This window comes from Plasmodium coatneyi, chromosome 10 (assembly GCF_001680005.1).
Source record: "Plasmodium coatneyi strain Hackeri chromosome 10, complete sequence".
NCBI classification, from domain to species: domain Eukaryota; phylum Apicomplexa; class Aconoidasida; order Haemosporida; family Plasmodiidae; genus Plasmodium; species Plasmodium coatneyi.
Genome location: NC_033565.1, coordinates 433,084 through 451,666, shown reverse-complemented (window position 1 = coordinate 451,666; position 18,583 = coordinate 433,084). Strand labels below are relative to the sequence as shown.

The window sequence follows — 18,583 nt, the reverse complement described above, 5'->3', positions numbered from 1 at the left end:
GAGTGGTGTACACCACCTGTATAAAAACAGCTAACAAACGAGCGAAGACATACACACATGAATATACGCGTGGTCCAAGCAACTGTCCCTGTGCCCTTATATCAGTGGAGCACATTGCTACTGTTCTTGTTGTCTACCTACACGCGCATATATATGTTCATGTGTGCGTACTCACATGGACGCTGCGAAAATCACACTGCGGCAAGGGAACGTGTAGGGGCCACATGGACCCAGCGGTGTATTTTAAAAATAACAAATACTGCGGAGGGGTATGTCATTAAAAAAAAAAAATAAATAAAATACATAAATGCAAATAAATGTGGGTGATTAAACATGTGTAAGTGTACATATATGCATGTGCGTAGTATACACCCAGCTCTCACATAAAAAATGTCGTTTTGGTGAAAGTTCACGTTGAAAACCCAAACGGAAGGAGTAAAAAAAAAAAAAAAAGTTGATAAAAAAAGTTAATTACAAAATGAGACACTTATGAGGTGCACGCTCCATAACTGCACAACACGTTTGTAGCATCCTTCTGATATTCCTTTTAATTTTTTTTTTGAGGGGTTATCATAACATGAGGAGGCTCCCCTCCCATATGGAGCAAAAATGTGTGTCCCGTTGGTAAGGTTACATGTACTCCTTACATAGGCATATTTACATAATAACATTTCCACAGGTGTGCCCCCAATGTGCGTGCCACCACTGCGCCTCAGTTACTCAAAAAAATCAAAATCTTTGTCGCCTTTATTTTCATTTTTTAAATTGTTCGTCTTTTCTTGGCCGGTGAACATGTCCAAATGGTCCCTATCAGGATGATCACTGTTTGCATTTTTTGGACGAAAAACTTCGAAAGAATTGTGCTTCTCTCCATTTATTGTATTACAATGTATATTGCCCACATTATTTTTTACAATGCCAATTTGGCTATCCTGATTATTTAAGTTTGTATTAATTTTATTTTTTTCTGAAAAGGAAATATTTTTCGAGTTGGCGAAAAGTCTCGCAATACATTTTTTTGCCGCTTGCACTTTTGCGTCTCTAAGTTCTTTCTCCGAAAGGGAGCTGAAGCTACCGAAGTTTTTTTTGTCGCTCAGTTTGGACGGTTCGGTTCTCCCTCCGATATTGACCATGCTGCTACTTAGGACTTTGTTTTGGCTGTTGCTTCGGTTGTTACTCACATGATATCCACCTCTGCTGTTACCATTTCCCCCTGTTACCTCACTATGAGGGTTCAATTTTTTGGCTTCTTCCAAATAAGAAAAGCTCTTGTCCCTATTATACGGGTCATTACCCTTACCTGTATGTTTCACATCCTTCGGAACGTTCATGTTGACGGAGTTGTTACTTGAACTACCCACATTAACAAAGTCGTTGAAAAAATAGGAATCCTTGGACGGGTTCCTGCTATCGTTATTGCTGCTAGTGCAATTATTTTCCCTATAGGGGATGTTTTCAAATGAGTAAAAATTATCATTCATGTATATTTTTTTTTTTACGGATTCCTTCTTTGGGGACTCAGTTAATAGGTCTGTTTCCTTCTCATTATTGCTACTGCTCTTTTTATTTCGCATAGTCTCTTCTATTTTTTTATTATCAAATATTTTGAGGGAGTCGAAAATGTCTAAGCTGCCTACATTTTCCTTCATTTGTTCTCTGTAAAGATAAGGGGGGAGAAAGGTGTACTCTCAGTTGGTGGCGCCACTGTCGCGCATTCGTTTTACTCTATACGCATATGTAGAGGGATATGTTTCTGCGCATGCACATTCCATTATTCTTCGATGAGCTTCTGTTTTCTCACTTCACTTGCGCCTTCGCGGGATCCTGCGGTGGGAGGCAACTTGTGGGGTCCACCCCTACGAGACAGAACGGAACAGTGTACATGTGGGCAGAAGCACATTTGCATGAGCATAATTACATGCGCACATTTGCAAGGATGCACACTGGCTGACGTGTGCGGGTACCTTCCACGTAGTACTGGTAGGGTTCCTTCCTATTGGCGGGCGCGTACAACTTCTTTTCATATTTATTTTTTATCCAGTTTTGCATAATTCTGCACGAAGGGGGAAGTTACACCACACGTTCTTTTGAATGCATAAGGGTATATGTAAGCACGTGCCAGGGGAACAACTAGTTGTAGGTATTTGCATGGTCGCCCAATTTTGAGGGGAATGTGCACACGAGCACATATAAATACACACATGTGAGGCACGGACTGGCACGCGTTCCAAATGAACAACATCTTCCATGTAGGGGTTGCGTTTGCACATTGGGTGTGCTGGGGGCAAGGCACTCCTCTCACATATAAGCCGTGAAAATTTTAAGCAAAAGGCCAATTGTATGTAGGCTGTCCAACGCAGAATTAACATAACAAGTGGCTACCCCAATGACCTGTTACATAACTGCAGCTCATACTTACACTGAGGAATCTCCTTGCTTTGGTCTGTACGTATCCGCGGGTAAGTTGTACAGGTAGTAGGAGTTGGACAAATCGTTCCCTATGGACTTTATGCACTTCAGTTGGAATAAAAGGGAAAAAGAAAAAAAATAATAAAAATAGGATGAGGAATAAAATGAAGAGGACCAAAATAATGGCAGCAACGCGAAGAGGAGAGAAGATCAAAATGTCAACATAAAACCAAGCGGCATCCATTTGGGAAAAAAAAAAAATTACATGTATCCATTGTGGCATAATTTTATCCAACGTTAAGGACTTCACTTTGGAAATATGAACACCTAAATTTCGGTGAATGCCTGAACACTCTATGCATATTACGATGCCCAAGTTGATGCTTGCCCACCTTGGGCTCTTCGCCCCACAGTCGGCACATTTGTTGTTTCCTTTTATTTTGGTAATGTTTTCTATATCACGTTGGTAGGAGTTGTTGCTCTTGTTGGGAATATGCATCCTCGACCACGTCTTGTGAGCATAAGTATGTCTCCTTGGTGGCGGTGTTTTTCTCGTTCTTTCTGATGGTGTAGACCACTATGCAGGCACGTACATGTAAGCATTTGTGCATATGCTTATATGTATATACTTAGGTAAGTTATATGTATGCACACACACCTTCACGCGGAGTTAGCGGTTGCGTTGGACGTTGCGTTCAATTTTGCATGTGCTTCGCAGAGACCATTACACACGTGCACATGCGGGTGCCGACATACATATATGTGAGCAGCGCTGTGGTGGGACTGCGTCACCCGTTACTTCAACCAACCGTTAGCAATTTCTCCAAGCGCATAAAATGCCTCATTACCAAAAACGGTGTATGCGCAGTTTTGCATCCATATCAAGGTGTACACAAGTATATGACGCATGTGTATATCTTCACATAATTATAAACGTATGTTTTTACTTATCAACTTGTGTATACACAAATCGTGCTAACTAAAATAAATGCCTCATCATTATAACTTCAACTACAAGTTTTTTTTTTTTTTTTTTTTTTTTTTTTTTCACACGGAGGGGGAACTTAAATCATGTGTTTGCTTCATTTTAACACAATTCGATAATGTTGTCAGTTTGCTGTTTGAAGTGGGTTAATTTGTCGAGAGGTGTATCGCCAGTAAGCAAATCGCTTCGGAAAGCAGAATGGGGAGTGAACTGAGATGGTAGGCTATGCCGTGCTATACTATGCTATGCTCTTCGATGTGATGAGAGGGTGCAACATTGCAAAAAAAAAAAATTGACTTAATCAAGGATCGCCCTTGCACGAAGTCAACGATACGGGCATGCATACGTATATTTTCATATGTATACACATATATATGCGTAGGTTTATTTAAGGGCATCAATATGCTACTTATTGTTGCCACCTCAAAGGGCACGATCTACTGTTAAGTTTTAACATTTCCACATTTTTTGTTTTGTTTCTTTTTTTTTTGCCAACACGCGTGGTGGAAGTAACACGAAATTTCCCACGGGAAAGTTGTTTATGGTACGATCGTCCTGTAGAGAGGCTTGCTTTTGCTTACACCTTGCATACGCACGTAGGGAATTCGTATAGGAGTATGCCCCTATCGCACATATATACATGTACATATGTAAGGATACGTATGCGTTTGCTTCCTGTTCACATTTTCCGTGCGCACGTGAGAAACCCTCTTGATAGAGACGCTCCTTTCACGAGTAATTGCAGCCCCACGAACAGTAACAAGTTGGAATTGAAGGTGACCCAAGAGAGAAAAAAAAAAAAAAAAGACTTCCCAATTTTAGCGGCATTCTTATCATTACAGAACAAACAGAATTCCTATACGTCGATCAGCATTTTACTTTTTTTCTTTATTATTTGTTCATCCATTTTAACACTTGCCGCAAAGGGAGGGGGTAAAAATGCAGATCCGTTTTGAGCGTGCGTTTCCGCTGGTTAGGCCACTATGTATAGATAACCTTTTCAACATGGTACAAAGGTTATCTCGCGCCTTTTTTTATCCCCCGTGTGTGGTTCTTTCCCGTTGTTTCCACCCACAGAACGGTGTCCGTTTGAGGGAGGTTAATTCGCGAGGACACGTACGCACCTTGCGTGTGCGTTCCTATTTGCAAAATTTTTAGCGGTTTTGTTCAAATGCTAACAAACAATTGATGTAGGTGTGTCTGTGTTTGGTTTCCGCAGCTGATTGTGCGGAAGGAGGTTTAAGAAGGGGGGAGAGAAAAAAGGCAAACGGGTACGATCGCACATATAACGTGTATAATTATACACCAACTGGTACGAAACAACGTATGGTAGTAGGGGACTTGCGTATGTGTGATTAATCTGTAGACGCGTTAAGTGGGAGAGAACAATGCAAACGCTTTGAAGTCACGCTTGAGTGGGCCGCTTCACTACCCCCCGGGGCAAACAAAACATCATTATGTGTCCGTACCTACGTGCACATATACATACAAATATGACCACAGAGATGTACACATTTGAGTGGCTACAAACTGGTGAGGAAGAATACTGTGCTTCCCATAGTCGGTTGTTTCCATGGGAGGCACAGATATGGAAGCAAATTAAAAATGCCTTAGGAAGTTGGCGCAAATTTGGAGTCCCTAGATGGGTATGGTAAATCATTCCCTCCTACAAATCGTGGAAGAAAGACTTTTTCTTTTTTTTGATTCTGCCCGATGTATTAGAACTGTCCATATGAATTGGATAAAAATGAATAGAAGAATTGTGCGATATGCTGGCAAGAAGTTTTTTTTTTTTGTTAATTGCTAACTTTTCAACGCTGTCACCACCTTCCTGCCTGGCAATGACATCCCCCATTTTGTTGGGTAAAATATGAGCAACCCTTATAACCCCATCAGCCGTGCCAAACAGGATTGTATATTCATCCAGCTTCACAAATGTGCTTATCATATCTTTGCTGGCTTTGATTTTGCCCTCCATGTTAGCCCAAGGTTGTTTTGAAAAAATGGTAATATTCCCATTCATAGTGGTACACACAATTTTTGCATTATGTCCCAGTAAATTGGAGCACAAAAATTCATCCTTATATTCTTCCGATACACTATGGGTACTAATTTTTTTTTTATTTAGTATATCAAAGAGGGCTAAGTGACCTCCAGAAGAAACGATAACAGATTTCTCATCGGCATTTAAAACCATACTTGAAATGGTATCATCAAATTCTTTTATTTTGTGAATTGGTTTTTTCGATTCATCTCTCTCATCCCAGTGCTTTATAATCCCCGTTTCGTCAGCCGTTAAAAATGTATTTGCGCTTGTGAACAGAACTGAGCACACGGAATGCTTGTGACATGGGTTCGTCCAAATGAGCTTGCCCGTAATGTCTGTGAGGGAGCATTTATTGTCAGACGAAGCTGCTAGTATATTCTTCCCGTTACTTGAAAAGGAGACACAACTTACTGTTTTTTTGTGATTGTATATGTTCCATTTTTTTTCAAATTTCTTTTTTTCTTCCTTCAATTTGTATAATAATAAGTTCCCATCGAATAGGCCCGCACATATTACGTCCAATTTGGGATGAAATTCTACATCAAAAACGGTGGACTCACAGTCGATGGACGTGTATACTCTACTCATTTTGGAGGCGTCCCCGTTTATCTAGGAGCTTTCCCCGTGGTGTGCCTGCTGCATTATTCAGTGTTTAGCTACTGGTTATGGGGGACTCCTTCCTGCGGCGGATCAATGTCCCTTTTGAGGGCTTACATATGTACACATGTATAGGACTATGTAATAGCACGTTCAAAATTTTCGCCAAAGGGACTCCTGCTATGTTGGGAGCATTCTTTACGTGGCGACACCCTCTGTTAGCGTTTCATCCTTCTGTTAATACCTACTATGCAGGTAAGTTCAGTTTGGCTCTACACCCATAAGCATTACTGCGCAGCGTCCTTACTATACTATGTAAGCAACTTCGGTATAGTCACTCGTGTATTCCTTCCCTCACTTATGTGAGCTTCCCAGTGAAGGGAAAAAATCACCTTGGTTTCACAGAAGAGGGGCTAATTTTGACCGTTTAAAAGGACTTGGCGGAAAAAAAAAAAAAATGCTACGCTGAGTACAGCAAAAACAGCATCAAATATTCATTCATCAGTGGCTAGCTGGAGGGCTGAAAAGGGGACTTTTTCCAAAAATTTACAAATTGTTGTTTTTAAAAATTTTTCGGGAAAGGAAAAACCAAATTGGATACAAATGCACCACAAATTTTAGCAGATTTTTCCTCTTTTATTATTATTTTTTTTTTTGTGAAGAGGGGGAAGGTTGCGTTAAGTACAACATGGACCACTACGTTACGCCACTCCCTTAGCGTTCGCTCAGAGCGAGTGGAAATTTATCCCTTAATAAAGGAACAAATTGGGTAACCGAATGTATATAGTGTCCTCCCCAATTATGCGTGCGTACTTGTTGGCCGATGCATGAATGAGAGGAGGGGTACTCTTGTCCTTAACGATTTGCAGCGCGCGTTTTGAGGTAAACTAAGGCATAGCAGAAGTGGACGACTTTAGTGAAAGCACTGGTATGTTACACGTGTAGGTAAATAATCCTATGTTTATGCACGTGCGAAATGTCCATGTTAATGAGTTAAGCAAAAATCCCGGAGGCCGCTCACCAATTTAGCGTTTCCCGCAAAGGCAGACCTAGGGTCGGGGAAAAAGAATTTTGCGCTAAACAAACGCAGGAGGGAATAATTCATTCCTTCAAGGATTACACACCTTTTAGCTCTTGGGGCGAAAGTGTGAGGTGTCCTAATTTTGCATGTTTGCAATGTTAATGCAATGCGCAAGTCTAGGATCAGTGTAACTTTTGTACACATGTCATGTACTACGTATGTGTGTGCTCTTTACATGGCGATTCGTTCATCCGACAGGTGGTAACCCTTGGGGTGTATTTCTGCCGCAAATGCTAAACTTTTCCTAGTAGGAAGAGTTGTATATTGGCAATGCGTTCGCACTGGGAAGGGGTCCATCGAACGGTAGAAATGTTTTTAAAGCATTCCTCTGATAGGTGTATTCGTGTGTAACACTTCCTTTGCGTATCTTTTGTGTGAACACCGGGGAAGGTCCCTTTTTATAGCAGCCATGTTCCATTTACAAATAGGGATGCACGGCAAACAAAATGATTTGACGGGTACGTTTCAATCGCGTTGCCCTCGTTAAAATAGGCTACACCGCGCAAGTGGGACATTTCCCAACAGTGTGGTAACTCCCCACTGTGTAGCGCATCACCACCGGGGCGGGGGCGCTACTTGCCGAGCTTAAAACGAAAAACACCACACTGAGCAAGTTGCCCATAAAATGGAGGGAAAGGACAGGAACAGCACGAGCGACGCAAACCTGTGTAAATACAAGAACAAAAAAATAGTGAAAACAATAGATGACATAAACGAGTTTGTAAAAACATACCCTAAAACGAACAGAGAATTAAATACGTACATTATCAAAAAGGACAGAGGAAGCGAAGTCTCTCTTTTAAAAAGTTTCGTTTTTTATATATTTACCCAAATAACGAGTATCCTAGCTGTATGTTTGGTCATATTTTGCATTGGGTTCTTAATTGGAAATCACATTTCATCTAAATCGTCGGTAGTAAATTCAGTCATCTATAATTTCTACTTAGCAAATGACGTCGGTGCGCAGTTGTACGTGGGAAAACTTGCCAAACAGAATGGTACACATGGGAGTCAAGTGCAGGATACACTGGCACTAGACCTAATGATAAATTTTAACTTTGACTATAACAACCTATTTATGGGAACGCTTATTGGAAAAGTTTTATTGTATTACTACCCAGCTAATGACATTGGTGTGGGGGCTGAAGAACACTGCTACCGCAATGGTACATATATTGCACTGGCACGGTCCACGATCAATCCGAGGCAATTCCCCAAGTGGCAGAAAAACGATGAAGAACTGTTTGAAAATTTTGCAAAAGAAAATTCGCTAATTTTTTTAAATTATGCTATGAAGATGAAAAAGGAAGCTCAGATAACGTATATCAATGATTTATTGTTTGAGAATTTAAATGCCTATCCCATTGGGGGGGCAGACATTACCATATCTCCGGGTATAATGCAGGGCATTAACTCGATTAACGCGCTGGTCAGCATAAACCACATAATTACAGATAAAACATTGCTACAACAATTAATTAATGATTGTAAAAAAGGGAGGATATATGTACAGCTACACTTTGCCAGTAATCAAATAAAGACAATCCTCTTTCGCTTCCAACCCCAAACGGGGATTTTCCTACCCTTTAGAATTCCCTGCGAGATCAAATCGCACGATAGAAGTCCGAGCAATGAATTTCGCCTAAGTGTCATTAAGAATTATAATGTCCAAAAAACGGCTATCAAGAATATTAACTTTTTTATCAATTAGCCTTACAGTGGGCTCATTTGCACTCACAGGGATTGTATGCGTATAAATAGGGAAAAGTAGCGCGTCACATGTTCCTCCTCATCGTTTGTCCGCGCAGTTCATTCTGCAGATCAAAAGCGACGTGCACCTATTCCTGCCCGTGGGCCAATTTGCCACCCCGTTCGTACCCAGGGGCAGCCCGAAGTGGACGTCGAAAAAGTTCCTCTTAATGGACACTGGAATGCACATTTTCAACAACGTTTTTCGTGGCAGCAGGCAGATTCCTCCCATCTGTGCCTCACCCTGTTTGTGTATCCATGGGGAGGTGAAAGTTCACCCTTTGGCGGAATTGATTATGCCAAGTTCGTTTCACCGAGTTGTGTGCAGACCCGGAAGGCGCTATTTATATGTACCTACCCGTCAGTAAAAAGAAATTGTATTGCCGCTTAGGCATCTTTTTACATATCTCCGCGCGCATATTTAACTATAGCACGGGGTTGTGCTTTAACGCGGACTTGTGGACACATTAGAAGACCGTTTGTGCAACGGGGTGAAGACATCCTGGCTGAATTATCCCCATTTGGCGTTTAATCTTCCAGAGGGGTAAAAAGGGACGGTAGAGCGATGGAACATGCGATTATGCAAACGTCAAACAGAGCGAAGTAATTCACCATGTATACGCCATTTTTCCCTTCGTCTTCCGCGCCCGCGTGATATACCGCCTCCGTTGATAACAGTTCGGGAGAGGACTTCCCCAATCTTCTTGTGTCAAAAGCACATTTGTGTTATCACCATGCTTTTTTTTTTTTTTTTTTTTTTTTTTCCCTTAACCTGTGCCACTTGGGTGGATATTGCTCAGTTTTTTTTGTACCCTTTTAAGGCGAACGTAAAACACATCAACGCAAAAATGGAGCACCATTGTGGTACTTTGAACTTGGGGAGGGCACTCCAGAAGGTACACTGATGTTTGGCTCACCAGTGCTACATCATGCTTCGCAAAAAAATGCAGCAGAGGTATGCGAAGCCGATGCATATGCGTATTTTTCCATCAAAATGCTCCTCAAAGGGGGAATCATTTTGCTCCCAAGCGGGTGCCACATATGCTACGTGTTGTGCATACATTTGGAGGGGCATTTTCTCCATTTTTTGTTCCCACTTTGTAATTCCCTTTAGGTGGTGCTTTTATAAACCCCTCTGTGTACGTACAAACGTTGTTTTGTTTTTTTAATGAGGAAACATAATTTGGGGGACTATGCCCCACGTATTTGTTAATATTTGTTAAGGGTGAACAATTATTTTTTCCTGTGCGAGAAGCGCCAGGGGGTGCACGAGTAGGGCGTATTTGTGTCCCTATCTGTATGCAAGTACGTAAGGCATCCGCAGGCATTCACATATGAAGTGGTGGATATCTCGCTTTATGTCGAATTCGTTTGGGACTCTCCAAACTTGATGGAAGTTTACAGTTGGAGAAACGAAACCCCCTGTTAAGCATTTGTTTTTTTAAATCAACTTTGAAGTTTTTCCATTTGGACGTTCCTTTTTTTTTGTTCCACAACTGGTACCACGGAGGTGCCTTCCATGCCTTGGACGTGAGGGTTGATCTGCTAGGCGTCCTCGCATGGAGGCAGGCACTTCTGGTCCCATTCGCCCACGTTCAACCATATTTTTGCTTCCCGTTGGACTTCTTTCCCCCCCGAAATATGCCTATATAACATGTTTAGGGGGGACGCACTAAAGGGCGAACTAACCAGTGGGGCGGACAATGATGAACTGGTTACAGCCAAGCAACTCTTCGAGACACATTTGAAGGTGGATGAGAGGACCAAGCAGCTTTACAGGAACTTCAATGTGGAGGAGTATGTACTCGAGGTTATGCGAAGTAAGGGGGAGGAAAAGAAGGCTAATGATGAGGAAGAAAAAAGTGGCAAATTAGAAGAGGCCAACCAGGTTGAAGGCGCAAAAAGTGCAAACGATGTGAAGGGAGGCAACGAATCCGATAACGCCAACGAAGCTGATAACGAACACAGCGCTGGCGATGATACAGACAGTGAGTACCCCAAAAGGGATGAACAGGCATACAGAGAAGAACTGCAGTTTTTAAAATCCAACCCACTGCACCTGAGCAGGTGGTACGACTTCCTTGAGATGTACCAAAGGGAAGAAGTGTATGAACTCTTTCTCCTGATTTTCCCAAGGTGTACATTATATTGGACAAAATATGCAGAACTGAAGGTAAAAAAAAAGGAATACACAGAAGCGTATAAAATATATCGAAGATGTATTGATGCGAATATCTACGACTTGAAATTAATTTTCTCCTTTTTGTACTTTACGTATCACACGTCATCCATTCATGAGTACATCAGTTTTCTCTTCGAGGGACTGAAGTACGTAGGGACGGATATAAAGTCAAGCACCATTTGGGTTGAGCTGCTATACATACTAATAAAAATAAACAACACAAATTTAATTCTGAATAATGATATTCAGAATTTACTATTTGATCCATTTAGCAATATAAGTAGTAAAAAGAGGAATGAAGGGCCTTTGCTACCTTCAGAAAAGGAGCAAGCCATATTTAGCTCCTCCATCCCAAATAAAGGTGGGAAAACGGTGACCTACACGGAGCATTACACAAGTGATGGAAAGCTTCGAAAGTTTTACCATTGCTGGTTTAATAATCCGACAAAATATTTAGATAAAGTATGGAAGAACTTTTGTTCCTACGAAAAGACCATGACAGATAATTTTACCGTTAGCTCGTTAGCTAGCTACAACACACAATATTTAAATGCGAAGAATGCTTATAGAGAGTTGTCTTCCCTTTATGAGGAATTAAATCTCGATAGAAAATTCAAAATTGATAAAAAATTTAAGTTAATCATACCCATTAGTAGGAAGTATAAGGTAGAAAATTGTATTCTCCTCCGCAGGTGGGAAAAAATTATCAACTATGAGAAAGGGAACCCCCTGAAGTTGAGTCTCCCCCTTGTACGTAAAAGAATTATGTATGTCTACGAACAGGCCTTGGTCCATTTACAGTTTAATGCTGATTTGTGGTTTTCCTACTTCCAGTTTTTGCTACTAAGTAAGAAGTTTAACTATGCCATTCGGATTATGAGGGAGGCCATTGAGGTTTACTTACCCTTTGACGAATTGTTGAAGTTAAATTTTGCTTACTTCTTCGAAAGGCACGCGTTAATAAATCAGGCGCACTTCGTTTATCAGCTTATGCTTGGTGGAGTTTCCAAAAGGAGGAAGCAGTTTTCTCTGTCCCTTTTGCACTCCAAGGAGGGCTTCAGGAGGAAGTCTTTCACCCTTGTGAAGAAAAAGGCAGGAAAGAGAAAGAGGAAGGGTGCAGCAAATGGGGGGACTAGCAAAAGAGGGGAATCCAGTGAGACAGATGTTCGCAACGGAGGGGATGACCTGCATAATAGCAGAAACGATGAAGGAAGGAAGAGGAATAAAAGAAAGGTAAAAGCGGAGGGTCCATCTCGGGGTGAGGTAACCCCCCCGGATGATACCTACAACGGGGGGAACGAGCAGGATAATGAAGGTGCTAATGAGGAGGAAGACCTTAAAGACCACGGGAACGACCGCCCGAGTGAGGAAGTCAGTGAGACCCCCACGGGGGACGCGGGAGAAGCGCCCAGCACATGCGAAGACGACGTCAGGAAGAAATTTCTGCACTGCGATTACGAAAAGATTGAGGAACGGAAAAAATATTTCATAAATTACATTAACGTGAACAAGAAAAAAAGAAGAGACTTTGTCTTTACACACTTTTTAAATTTTGTTAGAAGGAATTACGATGAAACCATATGGAGGTACTACACGGAGATTGTGCTAAGCGAGAAGAGGTGTTCCCAATATGTGTATTACTACTGTGCAAACATGGAAAGAACAATTTTCAAAAATGAAAAAAGGGCGCTCTATATCATGAATGAGGGTTATAAGAAGTACGCATCTAACAAACGGTTCCTCCTACTTTATGTTAAGCTTCTACTAGAAAGGGGAAATATTGACGAGGTGAGATCGCTGATCTATAAATTTATTCACAATTTGTATGCAGAATTTTATAAGAAGTATGACAGCGAGCATAGCAACAGTGGAGGGAAAGGTTCCAGAGGAAAATCCGGACAGGGCGAATTTAACCAGTTCGATTCGAATTATCTAAAATTGTTGAGGAAAAAAAATAAAGCGTGCGATAAAATGTGGACTTTACTGATGCAGCTGGAAACGCTCTACGGGGACATAACCAATTTGAACCGAATTTGGGAAACCAAATTGAAATATGAGTCGGGATACAATTTGGAAGAAAATAAAAACGTCCTCATCGATTTTGACAACGTGTCTAATGTGAACGAACATATGTTTGTGGATGATTCTACGCTGACGGACATCCTTTGCAAGGGGTATCTGGAAAACTTAAAAAAAAATGACATTGATAATCTGCAGTTTAAGGTGAACTTAATCAGTTCGCAGCAATTCGGCGGAGCTTCTCTGAAGAAGACCTTCTCCTTTTTTCAAGTCAATGGCGAAAATGTTTTTACCGAGTTGTTAGCTCGAAATGAATGCGTGGTTAAGGTGCAGGAAGGGGTGAGGAAAAAGAAAAATGCACTGCGCCAGGGGGAGGAGCGGACGCAGGAGGAGCATATAAGCGAAAGCGACGTGAGCGAAAGCCGCATTGCAAGCGGGAATGGAAATCAGAATAATCAAAAGGGACAAGGAGGCGCCGAAGCCATAAATAACGACCAGCTTCGAAACGCACCCTTGAAAAAAGAAAAAAAGCGTTCGGCCAAAAGGGGCGCAGTGAAATCCACCTACGATTCGTTTAACTTTTTGGACTCGCGAACAAATGTGAAAAAAGAAAAAAAAAAAATTCGCAATAACGTTGCGGGAAGCACGAAGAATGAGGGAATTAAGACTGAAGAAAAAACGGATGTGATAGCCGACACAGTGAGTTGTATCAGTAGACCCAATTTAAAGAAGATGCTTCTGTACAGGCCGCTAGAAAATTATGAGCATTTAGAAGTAGGTGGGGGAAACATATCCTTGGGCGAATATCCCCCCTGTGTTAGCGACATGAACAGAAATGATGACAGGGATTATTTCTTCAAACGAGAATATTTCAGCATGCCAAATATAATAAACGACTTTTTAAGTTTGTTGCCTGAAGAAAATGCAGGCTTAAATGTGTCAGATAGTTCCATCGATTATTTAATTACGTCTCTGAAAAATTTGACAATCCCCACGTTGGAGACCTTTCCCTACGAGCCCATACCCGTGAAGGAAATCATACAGATAAAGGACGAGCTGAATGGTTAACAGGTTTTATTGTTTCTGGTCCTAAATGTTTTGAGAGGTAGAAGTGGCGTATACGAATGAGTATGTGTTGAAGGAGGAAGTTACCCGAGGGGGGAACTTTAAACAATGCGAAGAGAAAGTTGCCCTATTTTATTTCACAAAAGAGAACATCGCTTATCCGTGTCAAGCTTCGTAACCGTGTGAATGGGGAACGCGGTCCTGTCTTTTTGCCTCTCGCTCGGCGATCGCTTCGTTTGGACGACGCTTTGTTGTTTCGTCATTTTGTTTTGTTACTTTGTTTTTTCTTCCTTTTTGAACTTTCGCATTTCGAATTACTGCATTTAAAATTTTTCCATTTTTGAGTTTTTTCATCCTTCACGTTCATGCATAATTCGATTCGCGCAACTGACCCTTCTGACTTAATTCAAAGATTAAAGCGTAAAGCATGAATCACAAAAAATTTGAGGCGTAGTGGTGATTAAAGTGGATGTACGCGTTTGCAGCGAACTTATGTCTTTATGGGGCACCATCAAGTGGAGGCAACAAATGAACCTCTCATTAAATCAACACAGGGGGACAACAGATCACCCGAATGTGAACTTATGGGGGGATACGTGCGTGTCCTTTGGGCCTAACTCTTTACGCGTTCAAATTTGGAAAATATGAATATGCTCTACATTTAAAGGAGGAAAAATCCGTGAAGGGTAAAGATGGAAATACTGCGCATATCTTCGCTGCTTCATTTTGCCGGTTGGTCCAGAAAGTGCGCCATTTTGAGGAAGTAGAACTAGGTGTTTTTATTGTTGCTCACTTTTGGGAGGCCTCTTTAATCTGGGTTTAGATGTGTGTGTTTGGGTTGAAGGTGGGGAGGGTTAATTTATTTCTCGCCACTTTATTTTTCATGTAAAAAGGAAAAATGGAGCTTAGCTCATCCGTGATCTGTGCTTAAGGAGGCTTCCCCCTCATCTGTGCCAAGTAGGTATTTTACCTACTCGCAGACGACGACACACTGCATGCAGAGAGACGCGCATGCAAATGGGAATATAATATATGTATATGCATATATTGGTACAAATGATCTCCAATGTTTCCGAGGAAATTTTGGCAAAAAAACTGGCTAGCAAGTTGAAGTAGAGAATTGTTTCGACAGCTTGCAAAAGATGACACGCGCAGTTTTTCTTTGCGTACATATGATAGGGTGGTTTAACTTGGGCGATAATACAGGGCTATGTTTTCATTGTTTGACCATTTCGCCATATTACAGAGGACATGACCCACTTGTGAGTAATTCCGTTATGTTTCCCTTTTAACTGTTCCACCTTATAAGGCAGGGCTGGCATTCATTTTGAGCAGTTTTAACCTGTTCAGTTATCACTACTCTCAGGATTGGGGGGAGAGTATCTACCACAAGTGGCCAATTTGCACACTTCATTTTTTTCTCCATTTTATGATCGTTCTAGGTGCATAATTGCCGCTTCAAGCACATGATCGCACGCATAGGTTCCCATATTTGCATGTGCACATATCTAAGGAACACACACACGTATTGGGGGGCACATGTGTATATACAGCAATGCATGTATGCAGCTATACGTGCATGCACACTAGGGTCACATTAAGCATAGAACAAGTTCGAATGAGGGCATCGTCCACTGTTGACTGCAAGGACTAATATTCCCGTGGTTGATTCTCCCTATATGTTCTCACTTATTTGGTTCAGATTTTCATTTTATCGTTTTGGGAAAAACACCAAAAAGAGTGTTCTATAAGGCCGCCGTGGCAAATGACCGTTTATGCACCTCTCTTTCGCTACGGAATTTAGAACCGGAAGCGCACAAATCATAATGCCTTTCGAGAGAAAACTTACTTTTGCGTCATGATTTTTGCTCGCATGCGGGGCTTTCTTACGCATAAGGGTATGTGCATAGCCAAGTACCGCAGAAGCAATGCACACATGTACAAATGTACAAGAAGTACAAATGAACGTGAGGGCGTAATTATCCCCTCACCCCCACCCCTTCGGTTCGTCTTTTTCCACTTCCTGTTTAGAGGCAAAAACCATTTATATGGCTTTTTTTTTTTTTTTTTTTTTTTTAAATACAAAATAGTGAATTTAAAAAATAAATTAAAAAAAATATATATTTATATAATTCTACAGATGTAGAAACAGGAACAGAGAAGTTGTGTGCCTTTTCGTTAATTTTATTTTCTGTCAAATTTTCCACCACCCACAAAAATTTTTTCTCTTTATTCTCACCCCGGCTAAATGAAGATATATATATACATATGCTCGCATATGTATGTAGCTGTGCGCAAATATCGGCATCAAATGCATTCTTAAAAATCCTGTTTTGAAGCAAAATTAAAGGGAAGGTTATATGTAAAGATTTATTTTAGAAGTTAAGGATTTATATGTTCGTACAAGATTTTTTCTGTTCCCCTTTTTTTTATAATCAACGTGGTTATGAAACAGAATCACATGTTTTTTTTTTTCCTACACCACACTTGTAAAAGAAGGAATATCTCTTTTGCAGGAAAAAAGGCAAGAGAAGAAGGGAGCCCAGTATATAATATATACACTAAGAATTGTCCATAGGGACGATCCAATTCTGTTCCGCATCGCGCAGGGAAATATAAACCCTTCCGGATGTTGCTTACCATTCCCTTATTTTTTGTTTTTTTTTCCCAAAAGAATAAGCGCACGAATGGGGGAGTATTATCCATACAGGCGTATATATATACATGAATCGGCAACTGAAATTCCCAGGGACATAATTCTGCGCAACGAACAAATAGCACAAGAGGTGTAACTGTTGCATGCAGTGCGGATCACGCACTAACCCTCCTTACTTAGGAAAAAGAAGAGTATTTTGTGTTTACTAGACATGTCCATAGGTATTTTCCAGATAAGGGGCACACATTGATAGGTCATTCCAGTTGGGGAAATGCACACCACCGATTGGGAGCAAAGAGAAAAGAAAGTAATTTACCTTTTTTCTTTGTTTGCTTCCTGTTCAGGATACTCCACCCCATACCCCTTACGCAATCGCGTATTAACCCGACCGTTGCGTAACCAGCCGCACTAACATGGATTACACCCTTAATGACGACTGGATCATGAGGAGGAACAAGATATTTTGCGATGTCATAAACAACCTAGTGACAACTTTCTACGAAATTCAGTACAAGTTTTTCTTTGTCAAGAGTGAACTCCTACACATAAATGAAAACATAAGTCACGTGGACATACTCCAAAACATAGAGAACAACCTATTTCACGTGATCATCACCTTCGTCATTGATTGTAAAGCTTTATATAATCTGAAAAATGCAATCAATAAAACATTCCAGGTGTCCGATAAAAGTCGTGTTTCATACTATTACTACCTCTTTGAACATGAAAAATTTATGGAATTATTTAAAAAATTGGAAGCCTGTATGATGGGGTGTCAAAAATTAAACACTTATCTGTCGCGCCAAATCGACAGACTGAAGAATAACAGGACTGTAGCAGAATGTAGGCATACATGAAATGGCTAAGGAAGAAGCAATAGGAAAGTAATGGGAAGGAGGGTAGCGTTATCGTTAGTGTTCCACGAGCGCAATGGTTCTTCATCTGGAAAGTAGCCTCGAAATGGTTAAAAGAGAGAAGCTGCGCCAGAGAGTAAAGACGCTGGAGGAATCACATAGAAATTTTAGATTAACGGAAAAATGACCGAAGAAGTGTGACGCCAGCAGTGACAAAGTTAATCATCTAACATAAATGGGGATGCAGGTAATGGCACGGACCGCGACGCGCATAACCTGACCGGTCGTAACACAGGGCGATGCATATTTAGTACCCCCGTGGACGCGTAATCGACGGCCACCCGCCACTTGTCTTAAATTTTTGCACATTATAAATGTGTGCACGTACGTGTGGACAAATTTTCTCAGCACCTCAGCCTACACATATGTTTGTACATATGTGCGAAAATGCACATATGAGGCCACGTGTACATATGTCTGTTTTAGTCTTTAAGAATTAATTTTTGTATTTTTGCTATGTTTTCTTTAAATTTTATTACTTATTTCTTTTTTAATTAGATTGGCACTTTTTAAGAAAAGGGGAACTCCCTTTGTGCCACAGAATTAAGCACTGTGCAGAATGTACATCTTCCATTCCTAATGGTGTCAAAATATCGGTCGATCGAATTTCTGCATAAAAATAGCAGTGTTAAGATGGCAAAGCTATTTTTCAGCACGCTTCACCATGGAGGGTTTTTTTAAACAAGTTACGAGGTGCTCATAACAGGAAAGTAAAGCACGCATGTATGAAAGAATTCATGTTGTAAGAGCGAGAAAGAAGGAAGGAGGAAAAGGAATTTAGGAAATGGCAACATTTGTGAGCACAGAAAAAGTATACACATCTTTCACTACTGTTCTAATATTGTTTTTCCATTTTGGCAGCTAACAAAATTTCATTAC

General features: G+C 40.9%; 5 protein-coding genes across 5 annotated transcripts; 3 read left to right on the top strand and 2 right to left on the bottom strand.

Annotated features, from left to right (window-relative positions):
• Positions 1-716: 716 nt before the first annotated feature.
• On the bottom strand, positions 717-2,908 carry PCOAH_00028990 (GTPase activating protein; the record flags this gene model as incomplete). Its single annotated transcript, XM_020059701.1, has 5 exons — positions 717-1,656; positions 1,802-1,856; positions 1,965-2,053; positions 2,420-2,514; positions 2,675-2,908. The coding sequence occupies 5 exons, from the start codon at positions 2,906-2,908 to the stop codon at positions 717-719; spliced, it is 1,413 nt and encodes a 470-aa protein (XP_019915269.1).
• A 2,152-nt stretch (positions 2,909-5,060) lies between these two features.
• PCOAH_00028980 (Uncharacterized protein) lies at positions 5,061-6,029 on the bottom strand (the record flags this gene model as incomplete). Its single annotated transcript, XM_020059700.1, has 1 exon — positions 5,061-6,029. One exon carries the CDS (start codon positions 6,027-6,029, stop codon positions 5,061-5,063), a length of 969 nt encoding a protein of 322 aa, XP_019915359.1.
• Positions 6,030-7,744: 1,715 nt separating this feature from the next.
• Positions 7,745-8,830, top strand: PCOAH_00028970 (Uncharacterized protein; the record flags this gene model as incomplete). The annotated part of the gene is made up of 1 exon (XM_020059699.1): positions 7,745-8,830. The coding sequence occupies one exon, from the start codon at positions 7,745-7,747 to the stop codon at positions 8,828-8,830; it is 1,086 nt and encodes a 361-aa protein (XP_019915343.1).
• Positions 8,831-10,522: 1,692 nt separating this feature from the next.
• PCOAH_00028960 (Uncharacterized protein) lies at positions 10,523-14,137 on the top strand (the record flags this gene model as incomplete). The annotated part of the gene is made up of 1 exon (XM_020059698.1): positions 10,523-14,137. One exon carries the CDS (start codon positions 10,523-10,525, stop codon positions 14,135-14,137), a length of 3,615 nt encoding a protein of 1,204 aa, XP_019915364.1.
• A 3,066-nt stretch (positions 14,138-17,203) lies between these two features.
• PCOAH_00028950 (Uncharacterized protein) lies at positions 17,204-17,647 on the top strand (the record flags this gene model as incomplete). The annotated part of the gene is made up of 1 exon (XM_020059697.1): positions 17,204-17,647. The coding sequence occupies one exon, from the start codon at positions 17,204-17,206 to the stop codon at positions 17,645-17,647; it is 444 nt and encodes a 147-aa protein (XP_019915308.1).
• Between the last annotated feature and the right edge of the window lie 936 nt (positions 17,648-18,583).